The sequence below is a fragment of the Grampus griseus genome (genome assembly GCF_964374135.1).
Source record: "Grampus griseus genome assembly, chromosome: 1".
Classification (NCBI taxonomy): domain Eukaryota; kingdom Metazoa; phylum Chordata; class Mammalia; order Artiodactyla; family Delphinidae; genus Grampus; species Grampus griseus.
The window spans coordinates 20,950,567-20,965,721 of record NC_139017.1 but is presented as its reverse complement, the minus strand read 5'-3'; the positions used below and the strand labels follow the sequence as shown (position 1 = coordinate 20,965,721).

The 15,155-nt window shown below is 53.9% G+C and overlaps 1 protein-coding gene across 1 annotated transcript in view; it reads left to right on the top strand.

Annotated features, from left to right (window-relative positions):
- The window catches only part of SUSD4 (sushi domain containing 4), a 120,579-nt gene extending 113,380 nt beyond the window's left edge, over nucleotides 1-7,199 (top strand). Inside the window, exons 6-9 of the mRNA XM_082661240.1 lie at nucleotides 329-520; nucleotides 1,367-1,511; nucleotides 4,287-4,669; nucleotides 5,629-7,199. Of these exons, the coding sequence (XP_082517366.1) occupies nucleotides 329-520; nucleotides 1,367-1,511; nucleotides 4,287-4,669; nucleotides 5,629-5,657 (749 nt within the window). The 3' untranslated portion in view covers nucleotides 5,658-7,199. The remainder of the gene's footprint in view (nucleotides 1-328; nucleotides 521-1,366; nucleotides 1,512-4,286; nucleotides 4,670-5,628) is intronic.
- The last annotated feature ends 7,956 nt before the right edge of the window (nucleotides 7,200-15,155 follow it).

The window sequence follows — 15,155 nt, the reverse complement described above, 5'->3', positions numbered from 1 at the left end:
TAGCATGCATTATTAATAGAACAGCTTAACACTGTCTAGTAAGTAGGCATACTCTTTGCGGTGTAAAACAAACCTCTCTTTTACGGTGTACTTTATAATGCCACGTGACAGCGGCAATGCTCAGAATCTTACTGCAGGCTTCCGTCTGACCTCACGTGAAGGGACAGACGAAGGGACTGTCTCGGGGACAGCTAATCATCACTAGTCCGATGATTCACGTATCAGTGCATCTCTGAGGGATGTGTTCTCCGAGCTCAATCTCTGTTTTGAGGGTCCAGACGGGATAAGCATGTGGTTCTGAAACTCTTATTCTCCCCCACTGCCCAAGTCTGTCCGCTACCTCCCATGGTGAGTCACGGAGATTTCATCTGCCACCCGCGGCCATGTGAGCGCTACAACCACGGAACCGTGGTGGAGTTCTACTGCGATCCCGGCTACAGCCTCACCAGTGATTACAAGTACATCACCTGCCAGTACGGGGAGTGGTTTCCTTCCTATCAAGTCTACTGCATCAAGTCAGGTGAGCACGTCGAGGGCGTCCCTGGATGGTCCAGGTTCCAACTACTCGCAGTGGCGGGTGGCTGTGTCCTGAGCCCTGTCCCTCCTCCCACACGCCCTCCCCCGTCACATGCGGTGTTAGGGACTGGATATAGAAACTCATCTTTGTGGAGACATGCGGCTGATACTTCCAAACCCTGTTCAGAGGGTCAGGAGTATTAACCCGCCCATGCCCATGTTACAATGCTGACCCTCTGAACGGGTCCCTAGACCCCTAGCAACCATGGAAGGACCTGGCCTCTGTGCACTCTGTCTTCTCCCAGCCTTGCCCCCTTCCACTGACAAGGACACAGGCCCATGGGTGTGACCCAAGCGATGCATGACTCAGCCTTTCTCTTCCACTCCAAGATGCATATCAGAACACAGATGATACGATGGTGGGTAAAGCCTGCTCTCACTTCTAAAAACGTAAGCCACGTGCAAGTGTCAGTGCTTCCTACTTAATAACACATTACTAGCAAACCGTCCTCACCCCTGGTCTCAGAGCACCCGGGTACTTACCACCCGTGCACATCCGCCCAGCATCTCCTGCCCACCCCAGTCCAGCCCGCTTGCCCCGGCTTTTTCCAGGTGTGGCCACGGCCACCTGCCCCAAGCAGGGGCGATGGCTGTCCTGGAGGCAGCAAAGGGGGGCGGGGAAAGCATTTGTTAACACAGCGCATCTGGGGGCCCACAAATGGTAACGTGAACCGGTGCGGGTGGAGTGCAGAGAAGTAGAGAAGGCAAATCCCTCAGACGAGCACACAGGAACCCCAGCGCCCGTCATGGCCTGGGAGCGTCACAGCTGCTTTGACCTCTCTCACGGCAGAGCAAACGTGGCCCAGCACCCACGAGACCCTCCTGACCACGTGGAAGATCGTGGCGTTCACGGCGACCAGCGTGCTGCTACTGCTTTTGCTTGTCATCCTGGCCAGGATGTTCCAGACCAAGTTCAAGGCCCACTTTCCCCCCAGGTCAGTGCAGCCCATGGCCGCCTTGGGTCAGGCTCAGTGCAGCCACCTTAGGCAGCAAGGAGAAAGGATGGTCAGCCTTGATGAGTGCAGAGTTGAGCTTCTAAGGGGGAATAGGTGAGAAAGCAAAAACATTCGCCTGGGAGGTTTTGGGGTGTCTGGGGTCAGAACACCAAGCTGGAGACAGACTCATTTCCCTCTTTCTGCCCCGCCACCCGTAAGCCCCTATCTCCCTTCTTCCCGGGATAAACATTCTCGAGGCAGGCATTGTAGGGGGTGCAGAGAAGGGGAGCACAGTCAGGGCTGCACACCCTGCACCTCCCACCCCCAGGGGTCCCCCCATTGCCCACTATGTGCCTGCAGCTCTAGAGTTACGTACCTTGGAGCTTCCAGGCCACAGGGAGGGTAAGAAATACACAGAAGTAATTAGGGACAAGGTCCAAAGTGCGTGACCCAACAGAGGTTCAAAACCGGTGTGCAAAACCGTGGCAAGTCTCAGGAAGGAGAAGAGGCCCTGGATGGGAAGCCAGGACAGGGCTGGTGAGCTGCTGCCTCCAAGTAGGGTCTGAGCTTTTGGAGTGGGACCTGTGGGAGGGCGGGGGCGGGGCGGGGGGCAGTCTCCATCCTCCTGGGCTGCACAGGGGAGCTTGGGTCAGTGTCTTCATCCTCCCTGTCGTCATCACCAGAGAGGAGCTTGTCAAAGTCCCTCAGAGGCGGTCTGGTCCTCTCAGTGCCCAGGGCAGCCTGTGGCCCTGCCCCTCCGACGCTGGCCCCTTGCCCAGAACCGAGCACACCAGCGCCTTCGGAACCAAGAGCCACCCAGCACTGCTGCTGGCAGGTCACTGTTCCTGGAAGGAGAAGTCATTTAGAAAGCACAGGGATGGGCTTCCCTGGTGGCACAGTGGCTGGGAATCCGCCTGCCGATTCAGGGAATGCGGGTTCGAACCCCGGTCCGGGAGGATCCCGCATGCTGCGGAGTGACTAAACCCATGCGCCCTAGAGCCCGTGCTCAGCAACGGGAGGGGCCACCGCAATGAAGAGCCGGCGCGCCACAGCAGAGAGTAGCCCCGGCTCGCCGCAACTAGAGAAAGCCCGCACGCAGCAGCGGAGACCCGACGCAGCCAAAAATAAATAAATAAATAAATTTATTTTAAAAAAAAGAAAGCACAGGGATAAGTTTGTGAACGTGAAAAGGAAGTCAGGGCACCGAACATCATAGGATGCTAGCAGCCAGGGCTCCCAAGGGAATCAAGTACGTCCTTGGATTCCTGTGCCCATGTCAGAGTCTTCTCATTTGGGGACCTCATGCTTCAGAAAAGAGCATTTGTTTCTGACACGGGGACAAACTGGCCCCCGGGGTCGTGTGTACCACGCCTCTGGCAAAGAGCGTGTTGCTTAGTGGAGGAGGCGTCTGCCGGGGACTCACCGCTTCCCACTCCGCCCTCCAGGAAACTCACTCGTGCCTCTCACACTCCCAGCCAGGCGCAGGGCTGGGAAGCAGGCGGGGCTGCTGAAGAAAGCACCACGCACCTTTTCCCCTCAACCTCCCGCCCCCAGGACAGCCTCATCCCACGTAGCAATGCCCCCACCTGGCGGCAGGAGCCCCCCAACCTGCAAGCACCCCACTCTCCCAGCCGGGAAAGTGTGCTAGGTCGGGGGTGGGTGTGTGCCTGCATCCACGCCAGGCCCAGAGTGTGCGGACACCATCCTGGGGCCACAGCCAAGCTCCAGCTGAGGCGACAGAATCTTCTTTCCTCTCCAACCTGCCATCCGCTCTCTCTGTCTTCCCCGTTATTATTTATGGGGCAAGGGACCATGTCCTATCATTGAGCAATTAGACGATCGAAAGAAGACCTAAGGGTTATAAGGAGAAAGCTGAACTACATATTGTGATTTATAGTACACTGGAGCACTTGAACGTGGCCTGTGGAGCTATTTTTCTACATAGGCTTGGGAACAAAGTTTCCAGGATAGAGACTAAATATTAAGATGTTTTAAAAATGGTCCCTAGGGAATTCCCTGGCGGCCCAGCGGTTAGGACCTGGAGCTCCCACTGCCAGGTTCGATCCCTGGTTGGGGAACTAAGATCCTGCAAGCCGCGTGTGTGTCAGCGTAAGGGAACCCCCGCTCTGGGCAGCACAGACGGAGCTTAGGTTCAGGTGGCTGCTGGGTCGGGGGGTGGCTGTGAGCCCACAGACCCGGAACAGGTAGTGAGATGGTGTTCAGAGTTCCTTTTTTTTCTGTTGTTGTTGTTTTTCTGTCTTGACTAAAAGTGAGTGATTTTTATACCGTAGCAGAAAACAAACACGAACCATGTGAAGCACAGGGGTAAATGAAAGGGGCATCAGGGTCCACGGTGTCCCAAGCTTTTAATGGTACTGTTCCGTTTCCAACAGGCTTCCTCAGGGACACTGCAGGGGCACATTGGGGTGCTCGGTTGGAATGGGCCACAGAGTCCCCTGTTCTCAGGTTTATGACCATAAGGCCCAAGGCCAGAGGTCCAATGGGGGGAAAAAGGAAAGATGAGGAGATACTGGAGCCCAGAGGCGGCAAGAGGCCAGGAGGGAAGCAGGAGGAGAAAACCTCTCCTGTCCAGAGTGTGGCCCTGGTGGACGCAGCGTCTGCCGGAGGGGACCGGGCAGGGAGGCTGGGTCTCCTGCACCACCTCCTCCCAGGGCTCCGCAGCCCCCAGGACCCCAGCTGCAGTGGGGGGCACTGTGGCCTCGTTCCCGGGGTGACCTGTCACCTGACAGATTAGCACCACTTTCCTCTCCACAGGGGGCCTCCCAGGAGTTCCAGCAGCGACCCCGACTTCGTGGTGGTAGACGGCGTGCCCGTCATGCTCCCGTCCTATGACGAGGCTGTGAGTGGCGGCTTGAGTGCCTTAGCCCCAGGGTACCTGTCCTCCGTGGGCCAGGGCTGCCCCTTACCCGTGGACGACCAGAGCCCCCCAGCATACCCCGGCTCAGGGGACACGGACACGGGCCCGGGGGAGTCAGGAACCCGTGACAGCGTCTCAGGCTCTTCGGAGCTGCTCCAGAGTTTGTATTCACCTCCCACGTGCCAAGGGGGCACCCGCCCCGCTTCCGACAACCCTGACACAGCTCCCAGCACGGCGGGGGAGGTGGCATCCACCAGCCCAGGCATTGACATTGCAGATGGTAAGCATTTGCCCCGAGGCCCGGGCCACCCTTGCACAGCCCCACCCTGCTCCCAGCTCAGGGCCAAATCAGTGCTACCGTCTCACTCGGCTTAAATTGCATCTTGATCTCTCTGCATGTAGAGGCCGTGGGCAAGGCCGGTTATGGGAAGAAATGATCATCATCTCACAAGTGATGAGCCCATTAACTGAAATTTCTGGAGGCATAAAAGAGCACCAAGCCATCCAAAGTAGAAAGGCCACAGTGGGCGGAACTTGGTTTTCACAGCATCCGTACGATCCAGGATGTTTTCTTCTTTCTCCCTTAATTAGGCAGGACTTCTGAAAGTGGTGCTTGGGATCCAGGTAACACACACGTGCTAAAAGGGAAGACCCAGATGCGGGCACGAGGGCCCAGCCCTGGAGAAGCTCTGGGTACATACAGGTTATGTGTATCAGGGGTGAAGTAAAAGGTGTGTATGTGCCTACTGCAAGGAAAGGCAGGTTGCAGCTCATGGCAAGATAGTAAAACTGCATCAGACTAATTAGGGCTGTGTTTCCCGGGGCAAGGGGACACCAGCACCACTTTACCAATGAGAGCACTCATTCCAGCTTATATTGACAGTAAGTAGCAGTAAGCACATGGAAACGGGGGTCTCCTGGTTCCTCATAGAGTTCCTTTTCTCCAGTACCACCCTGCCTCTCTGTACTTGAACTTGTAACCTTTCGGTTGGTATGACCATTAGGGTGCATGGTTGAAGCCTAACCGTTTATTTTTTATGAGCTGAGTATGAGATTTTCCAGCAAATAACGTTGTACAGAGGAGTTGGTTTATTTGCTTGTTAACTGCTACTTGGAACTTAGCATTTTCTTCTTCTCGCTGATGTGTAGGAACTGTAGACATTTTGCTAAAGCTCACAATTCCAGATCTTTGCGGTGTTTTCCGGTGTATTAGTATAATAACCATCTCTTCTTTTACAGAGATCCCTCTAATGGAAGAAGATCCATAACTGGAAAAAGTCCCGATGATTCTGCTGCCCCTTTGGGGATGGGCACCTTGTACTTTGGAGTGAGGCCTCTGGAGGACAGAGCTTGGGGGGGATGGAGGAAGTTTTCTAATTTATCAACATGGGGACAGTGACACATCGTACATCTCGGACTCAACAGTGGCAGTGGCAGTGCTTTTAAACGAAACTTGAGGATTTGCCAAGACCGGTGAGGAACAAAAAGGATGGGGGGAGACCCTGTGTGGTCCTGGATGAAGGTGTTAAGTGCATCTTGTGCTGCGGAACATGGGACAGACGGTTCCAAGCGTATCCCACCAAATCCCACATCCCGCTGACTTATGAGTACTACCCGCCTCCTCTGAAAGCATGCCACATTATGTAAATCGCTTCTAAAATCTGCTTCCAACGGTCTCTGGACGCCAAATGAGGATGGATCAGCCTCTGCAGGAAGTCTGTGTTGAGCTGCTGGAAGAGTAGCAGAGCGCCCCCTGCAGGCTCCCCAAGGAAGATTCTGGGGTGTCCTTTGGACAGTCTTCCTTGGGCTGGACAACTCTGCTCAAGGCAAGACTAAAGCGGGATGTGGCGGTTCCACTGAGAAAGGAAAAGAAAGACTCAGACAGACTCGGCTTTCTGGAAATTTCTTCAGAAAGTAGAGCTCCTGTCCTCCGTGCTGTCCTTTGGTGAAATATCATCAGTATTTGTATTCATGGTCTAACACACAGATCCACGGCATTGGCTAAATCTTGTGACTTTACACATGGTCAGAGTGTGTTCAAATAGCATCTCATGGTGGAGAAGTAACCAAGGTAATGTTTTGTTTCGGCGTTTTTTTTTGTTTGTTTTGTTTTGTTTTTTGCATACGCGGGCCTCTCACTGTTGTGGCCTCTCCCGTTGCGGAGCACAGGCTCCGGACGCGCAGGCTCAGCGGCCATGGCTCACAGGCCCAGCCGCTCCGCGACATGTGGGATCTTCCCGGACCAGGGCACGAACCCGTGTCCCCTGCATCGGCAGGAGGACTCTCAACCACTGCGCCACCAGGGAAGCCCTGTTTCGGCATTTTTAAAAGATCCCACTTGACAATTTATCTGAGTCGTGAGCCCATCTCCAGTTAACTATTAGGGTTGTTGCCCCCGCTGCCAAACTCAGACAGATTTAATTTTCCAAAACAGAAATTGTATCTGAAAACATATTCCTCCCCCTCCAAATAAAACGTGAGGTTGGATTTTTCCCCCCTTTTGTTTTGTCCTGCGAAGTCTGCAGCCTCCGAAGACAGACAACCCTTCGCTCCTGCTTCCCAGGCCTCCGGCTGTCTCACCCACCTGTCCATCCATCACTCGCACCGCACCCTCCCGGGGCCCACTGGGTGTCGTTCCTAAGAAAACGATTGTTAAAAACATTTCCCAAGTCTTGGAGTGTCTCTTCGAATACATGTTGATCTGTGGAGCTGATTCCAACTCTCCTCTGGGTTTTAGACAAATACAATCAAAACTCTGATCCACAAAATTGCTATGCTGATAGAGCGGTGAGGGCTGGAAGCTTGATCAAATCCTGTTTTTTCTCGACACAGACTGATTAAAAGTTAAAAAGAAAATGACAGTTTGAAGCGTGGCTTCAATAGTGGAATGGGTTTGGGTAGGCAGGGAGGGGCAGTGGCAGTGATCCCAGGGGATGGAGACAGCGGAGGACCAGAACCAGAGGCTGAGGGAGGGAGGGAACAGGAAAGGGCATGCCCGGCCCGATGCCCTGGGCAGCGGGGCCACCAGCAGCAACAGCTGAGCGAGTGGGTAAAGGTGTTTGGTAATTGTAACATTGTTTAGTGCCGGAAGCTGGTTTTCAGGGATGCTTAAACTCCATCTGGCCAGCTGAAAGACAGACGGCATAGGTGGCTGGGTGGGACCGGGGTCCACAGTTCACTGTGGGCAGCCCACACCCTCCTGCCTCCTGCCCCCTGCCGCCAGCAGCCTTCCCGGGGTGCCTGTCGGGCAGGTCTCAGCTCTTCTCCACGCCACACCTGTCCTCCCCTCCTTCCCTCTAAATGGAGGGTGTGTCTCAGAGACCACCAGGTAAGTGCCTCATTTCCCACCAAAGAAGCCTGCAAGGCTGTCTCTGGGGGCTGGCCTCGCCTCCTTCCAGAAAATGCTCTCCCAAAGCAGAGAGCAGCAGCATGTGAGCCGAGCACAGGGATGCCTCTTCAGCCCCCCACACCTGGGAGACAGGTAGCACAGGTGCAACATACATCCAGGTGTTAGTGTCAACGCTGTTCTAAGCACAGAGGCTGGTAGGAAGGAAATGCCTGCTCAGTGACAGAGTCAGACGAGGTCCAACCGAATTACCTGGATCCTCCCCTCCGTCCCTTTAGTGTCTGGCCACGTCAGAGTTTCAGTCACAAATACTGTTTGCCATGATTTTTTTTTTTCATTATCGTGAGCTTCTGTGGCAGGAAAACCTCCTCATGCTATCCCAAGCACGTCATGCTTCTGGCTCTTTTCGTGTAACAGTCCTAGGGGCCCTCTGGGTATAAAGAGAATCATTCTCACCCTGCCCCAGGAATTAGTAGGGATGAGAACACACCGGGCTGTATTGTGAATTGGATGGAGAGAGCCTTCCCCGCCTAAAGTGCTTTCTGCTTTGGGAGAGGGAGGCATCTCCAGGGCAACGGTCAGGAGCGTGCTGAGAACCGGGGTGTTCCAAGGCGTCAGCCTGAGGTGTTTACACAAGTGCCTGTTAGCAAGAACTGCAGGGCAGCAGTTTTCCGGCTGACCGGCTCCCCGTCATACGCACGCCAGGCAGAAGTCACAGGATGTCTTCACACTTCACTTCCATGGAGCTTGTTTTAATTGCAAGGTTGTGATTGGCTGGTGTGGGCTCTTTAGAGCCTTTTCCACTTAATTACAGCCATCCCAGCAGCTGGCACATGGACGGGACTGCCTCCTGCATTCCTGCAGAAGCGTTTTGCCCCCGGGCACACAGCAGACCTGGACGGTTGGGAATGACATGCAGAGGCTCACAGGCCACAGCCTGCCGGGCCTGGAGGCCTCGCCTGCTCCTTTGCTCCCTCCCTCCGCACCTGGCTATGCTAGGCAGCCCTCCTCCCAGGACGTCTGGGTCCCAAGGCAACCCCTGCAGAGTGGTGCGGCATCCCGGGAGAGCCCTGGCTTTGGAACGGGCCATCACCTGCTTCAAAATCTGCCTGTGCCACTAACGGGCTGGGCACTTGGACGAGTTCTTGCCCCCCGCCCCAGACCTCAATTTCTTCATGCAGACACTAGAGATGGTTTACCTCTGCCTCCCCCGCTGGGCTGTAGTGAGGATGACAGCTAATGTAAGTCACAGCGCACAGTAAGCGTCTGACAAATGGCCGCTGCTCTCCACTTGTTCCCCACTGTGAAAGGGGGTGTCACATGGGTGATTTACTCAGTGCAGCTCTAGGCGCCGTTGACGTGCCTTGGTCCCCACCACCCTCCAAAGTGTTTGTAGACAAAGCTTGGTTGGACTGCCCCAAGCAGGCGGGCTGAGATGCTCCATCCTATTCCCCCAGACCCTCTTGCCAGGAGCACCTCCCTGGCTTCTACAAGCCAAGCTTTCCATTGCAGAGGGAAGTTGTCAATCCTTTGGGCATTTGCCTTCCCTCCCAGCATAGCCCTCTCTTGAGTGCTGAAGAAAGTTCTGCTCAGGGAGGGCAGGACAACCTCAGAAATTCCTCCAAGGACTCTGAAGGGTTCAGATCACCTCCACAGGCAGCCCTGTAGATTAACACTAACCCGCTCCCCTAATTTTATTGTCTATTTTGAATTTAAAGCGTAAAAGTTAATGTCCATGCATTTCCAAGGTGATAAAGAGAGAAGTCCAAGGGAAAGATGCCCGCTCTGGCAGACAGAACAGGGCTCCGGGGAGCAGCGGTTACCTGTCAGGGAGGGCGGTTGCTGAGCACGATCGCACTGAAACCGTAAAGCTTAACACAGAGCGTGCAGCGTCCCTGGGGCCACGTTGAACTGCTGTGGCAGGCAGTGTACCGTCTCCACACTGGGCTGGAAAATCAGTCCCTGGGTACCTGCAGTGCACAGTGTTAAGTGGCCAGAGAAGGGCCCAGCTACCTGCATAGGAGCCCAACCTGCCCTGTTTAGTGCCTCATCCACGTGTTCAGAGCCTGCGGGAACTCTGGTCCCCGGTCCTCCGAGAGGCTGGGATAAAGAAACCCGAACACGAGCAGATGCTTTAAGAGCTTGGGTCAAGGGGGATGGGATGGAGCCTGGGGGAAGGAGATTGATACTGTCTTCTTGGAGCCCATAAGAATATTTATAGACCCTGTTCAGTCAATAAATATTTATTAACCACCTGCTATGGGCTAGGCCGGGTCTGCGCTCTCCAGTCCAGTGGAAATAAGGACTGGGAAACCGGCAGATACAAACCCAGAGCTCCGAAGCTAAGGACGCTGGACCCAGACCTGGGCTCTCGGGGGCTGCCCGCGGGCACAGCAGCCCAGCTGGGAGCAGGCTGAATGGGGTGCTCGGGGAAGGGAGGGGAGAGGAGCACAGGCCTGCAGGGAGGTAGAGGAGGGCTGGGGGGTGGGAAATGGGAGAGTAGTTCTGTGCTTCGGGGCCTGGAGCGGGGGTGTGAGGAGGGACTGGAGACGTAACTCAGGACCAGACCCTGGAAGCCTGGTGCCATGTTAAGGAGGCGGGTGGTTCCCTTCGGGGAACAGGAAGTCAGAGAAGGTGTGAAGCAGGGAAGTGCTGGGGTGAGATGGGGGTAGATGAGCAGGTCTGAGAGTGTGCTGCAGGCCTGCTCCATTTTGTGAGGCATGCCGAGGAGTCCCGGACATCTGAACCCAGCTGAGGGTGCCACCGGGTCTTGGGGGATGGGGGACCCTCCCGGCCTCCGGTTCCTCAGCGGTACCGTGACAGGGTAGAACAGATGGTCTCAGAGCTCTTCCAGCTCTGACAGGGTGAGATGCTCTTTCCTGGATTTTTTTTTTTTTTTTTTTTGGCCGTGCCACGAGGCATGCAGGATCTTAGTTCCCCGACCAGGGATCGAACCCGTGCCTCCTGCCGTGGAAGCGCAGAGTCTTAACCACTGGACTGCCAGGGAAGTCCCCACCTGCTACAATTGATGAGCCAATATTGATACGTTAATATGAACTAAACTCTATGGTTTACATCAGGGTTCACTCTTGGTGTCGTCCATTCTCTGGATTTGGACAAACGTACAATGTCGTGTATCCGCCATGACAGGATCATATACAGTAGCTTCACTGCCCTGAGCATACCCTGTGCTCCACCTCTTCATCCTGCCTCCGCTTGGGCCCCTGGCACCCACCGGTCTACATAGTTTTGCCTTTTCCAGAATGTCACAGAGTTGGAATCCTACACTGTGTAGCCTCAGCAGGCTGGCTTCTTTCACTTAGAAATACGCAAGTAACTCTCCATGTCTTTTACATCTCTGTGCTTTTAAAAGGACAACAAGGAAGGCAACCAATTTTCACAACTAGAAACTTCCAAGACTTCCTAGGCTTCTTGGCTCGTGGGCTGGAGAAGAGTGTGAGAAGCCAGGGAGTCAGTCTATTACCAGGTCCCCTCCCCAGGCCACCCAAGGACTCAGGAAAGAACATTCTGCAGCTTCCCTCAAGACCACATTCTGGGGTGTGACAAACTTCTTCCTTATGTCATCCCCTCCGTTTGGCCTTTAACGGAGACGGGGCCACACATGCCCTGTAAACTTTTGCTAACCCCCAGGCTCCAGGGCCCTAGGACGTCCATCTTTCCTCCACACTTTCTAACTCTTTCCACCCCTCAGTTCTCAAGTCCTTCCCACCCCCTCATCAGCTTTAACAGAGAGCCCGTGACGCATCCCTGAGCTGCGTGCTGAGGGTCCCTAGATGGATGCGATGACGGCTACACTCAGGAAATGATAGACCAGGTGGAGGTGTGGCCTGGCAAGTACATGGAGGGGCCACCAGCCCTGCCTGGGGGGCAGAGAAGGTTTCCCAGAGCCAGGGATGGGAGCTCAGTCGGTCACTGTTTTGAGCACACAGTAGCGGCTCTTTCCCCTCTGTAGATGCCGACCTCAGTCTAAAGGGACACAGTCTCAGGGGTTTGCTAGCCACGACCTTCCTCTGTTTCAATTTCCCCAAGCGTAAAACATGGAAAATAATAGGACCTGATTCACAGGCGTGTGGGGAGGAACTAACAAGTTCATCTGTGTACAGTGATTCGAGCCATGACCCACTCAAAGGTTGTTTCACCCAGACAGTGCCCCAGACATGGAGTTAAATCTGCCTGCTCGGTGGTGTTGGCTTTCTCCACAGGCAGGTCACGCTGACATTTTCCTCTTTGATTCTTGAACCGTCTCCACTTTCCTCCTGAGACTCCCTCCATGCTCATCATGGCTAAAGGGGGCCCCTTAGGGCTCAAGTCTCCAACCCACCAGAAAGCAGCCCGCCCTGGCATCATCCAGCTCACTTTCCAAAAGTGTCCTCACCGGTGTCAGGGGAAATGGGAGCAGACGCTCGATGCACAGCCGTCTACAAGTTCCCCTCCACCACGCCCCAGACCAGCAGAAGGGCAAAGCCAGAAAGAGGAATGAAGCCCATCTGGTATAACTTGTTTTTTGTTAACTTAGGATATCACAATGATTTTTATGCACCACCACTTCCATATCCAAGGGCTGACAAGCCATCTATTTTGTAACTGAACCAAATGCTTGTCTGCTATCAACAGTGAATTCACAAGTCCGTCGGTCCCAGACCCACCTTCTCTAGTTTGGCCCAACACTGTCCCAGATGGGCCTTTCCAGCCTCAGGGGCGCTCCAGCCTCCGCAGTCCCACACGGGCCCCTAACGTTGGTTTTGCAGTATCAGCTCCGGGTTTTCTGGGGGCCTGGAGTGGGCGCTGGGCAGTGCTCTCTGCTGCTTAAACTCCTGGGCATTGAAACCCAACAGACCTGGGTTTACATTTCAGCTCTATCACTTACAGAAGCAAAGTCAGGCAAGACTTTGACACCCAAGCCTCGCATCTGTCACCTGTAAAGTGAGGCCACTAATAGCACCTACCTTGTAGTTTGTTGAAAGGATTAAATACCATGATGACATAGATTGCTTCGAACAACGCCTGGCACAAAGTAAACACTCAAAAACGGTAGCCGCTCTCAATACTCTCTTCTTTCTGCTGCTGCCCTGGGAAGCAATCAAAGCCATCAGTCCTGCACCATCCGTCGGGCAGCAGTGTGTCCCTGCCGTTCCTGTCCTTAACCCGACCCCTACCCCAAACGTCCATGCTTCAGACCAGGCCACACTCCTCCGGCACCCTGCTCTTCCCACCCAGGGATCACCGAGGCTGGGCTCCCCGGGGGTCCCTTGTCATAATTACTACTGTGAGGGCTGCCAGCACCGGAAGGACTTCACTGTGGAATTTCATGCCATGAGACCAGTCTCTCTTGACCCTGAACTTACTGAAATCTGGTGTCCTAACAAAAACAGGATAAAGAAAAGCCACTTTGATTGCGTGCTCAGGCATTGAGGTGTAATTGCACTTAACCCTCAAATAACCCTCAGGTGTCACACTGTGTCTCTAGCATGGTGGTGATTCCCCCACCCCACCCCCCGGGGACATTTGTCTGGAGATGTAGGGCTTGTTCTAGCCCTTTAATGAATCCTTCGCTGAGAAGGATATACTCAGGCCCATCTGTTTCCTTGTGGGAAAACCAGCTGTGGAGGTTCCTTTGGAGGGTCTTGAACATTAGCTACCCTCACTTTTCTCTGAAAAAGTTTCTATACGGCAGCATTTCCCTAAGTTGAGGATGCTAACAGATGTTAGGTGGAAGAGGTGTTCTAAGGTCAAATTTGGGGAAAGTTCTCTTAAGCAAATCGTTAGGTATCCTTACTGAAGGGCATCGCAGAGTTTTTATTATGGAAATGGTAAAATGGTCTCACAGGACCCTGGTGTCACAGGGTATCCCCAGGACCCCTCTGGGAAATGCTAACCCGGGATAGTGGGATTCAGAGAACAACTGAGCCCACACCTCACAGCCCCGAACTCATAGAGGCCTTGCTGGTCCCAACACATTCTCATCCGGGCGTCTAGGAGGCCATGGTGGACCCGGATGCGGTGAGTGCCCTGGCCCAGCTGAGCTCACGTGCCATCCCAGCAGGGTCCCAGGACTGCCATCCAGCTCCACCTCTAATGGCCGACACCCACCTATTTCTGGGGCACCTCACCCAAACTACACACACTTTGGTCCCAGGAAGAATAAGACACTGCTTAGCCTCCTATTCAGAGACTGCCGTGAACCAGGCCTCATGGCCACCCTGCCCCAACCCAGGACCGGACCAGCAGAGGCCAAGATTGCTGGGGGTTGAGGTGGGCAAGGATGTGGCCAAGCTGAAGCAGCTGCTGGGGGGACGCCTGGGGGCAAGGACATAGGCCAGGGCTCTCGATAGCTGGCTCACCGGGGCAGCCCACGTGGAGGACAGTTAGACGCCGCATCACCAATGTCCAGCAGGGAAGCCAGAAGAAATGCATTTGTAACCTACCGACAATAAAAACAAATTGACATCGACCATGATTACAGGAAAGACAGAATTCTCTCTTTATTGTCTCTATAGAAAATGACAATACCAGTTATTGTCCTACGAGGAGGAGATCAAAGAACACAGCCAAAACGTGTAGGGTAAAAGTACTATAGATGAGTGACAGCGACAATCAATAAGGACGAGTTATAAAATATTTTGTTATCTTTGCCTCGATTTTTGTGATGTCTGTGTTGGAAGCTTTTTGAAATGTGTCATTTGCAGTGATTTCTCATTCTAAATAAATATTCATTTTTGTATTAACATCATATTTGTAGTTTTGCTTTCTTTTTCTTAAAGAGGGCCGAAAGATTCTGGGCTCCCCCTGCCCAAGCCTCGCTGAGGGGTAGCAAGGGGTCAGGATGACCCCTGGGATCCCTTCTAGCTCTGTCATTTTGTCCATCTCCATAAGACCAGGACTGCAAGCCTCTGATAATTAATAAAGACGAATCATCGTAGAGCTGTTGGGTTTTTGCAGTACTTTCATGTCAACTATCTCATTAAATTCTCCCAGCAAATCTGGGGTATGTAGGTAAATCATTCCATAGGCCTAAATAATAATTTTTTTTAAAAAAGCCTAATAAAACAAATGCTCCTTTAAACTGAGCATTTTCCCATGTCCTAAACTGTCCCTCTGGCCTTTGCTGTGCCTGTGCCACCCTCCTCAACATGGCCAGCCCTTGGAACACTCCAGTCTGAAGGAGAAACACCTGGTAAATGCAATCAGACACTGCGTGCTATGAGGGGGGACGAAAAGTGGTCTCAAGGAGTCTGGAACTGGGACCCTGAACCTGATGCAAACTGCAGAGGCATCGTGACCACGTTGAGGAGGGTGGTGTCATCCCTGGGGCAGAGAGGAGCCATGGGAGGGTTTTAACAAGCAGCTCTGAGGTCTGGGGAGGCCTGTCCAGCCGCAGGGTGGGAGGAAAAGACTGGAG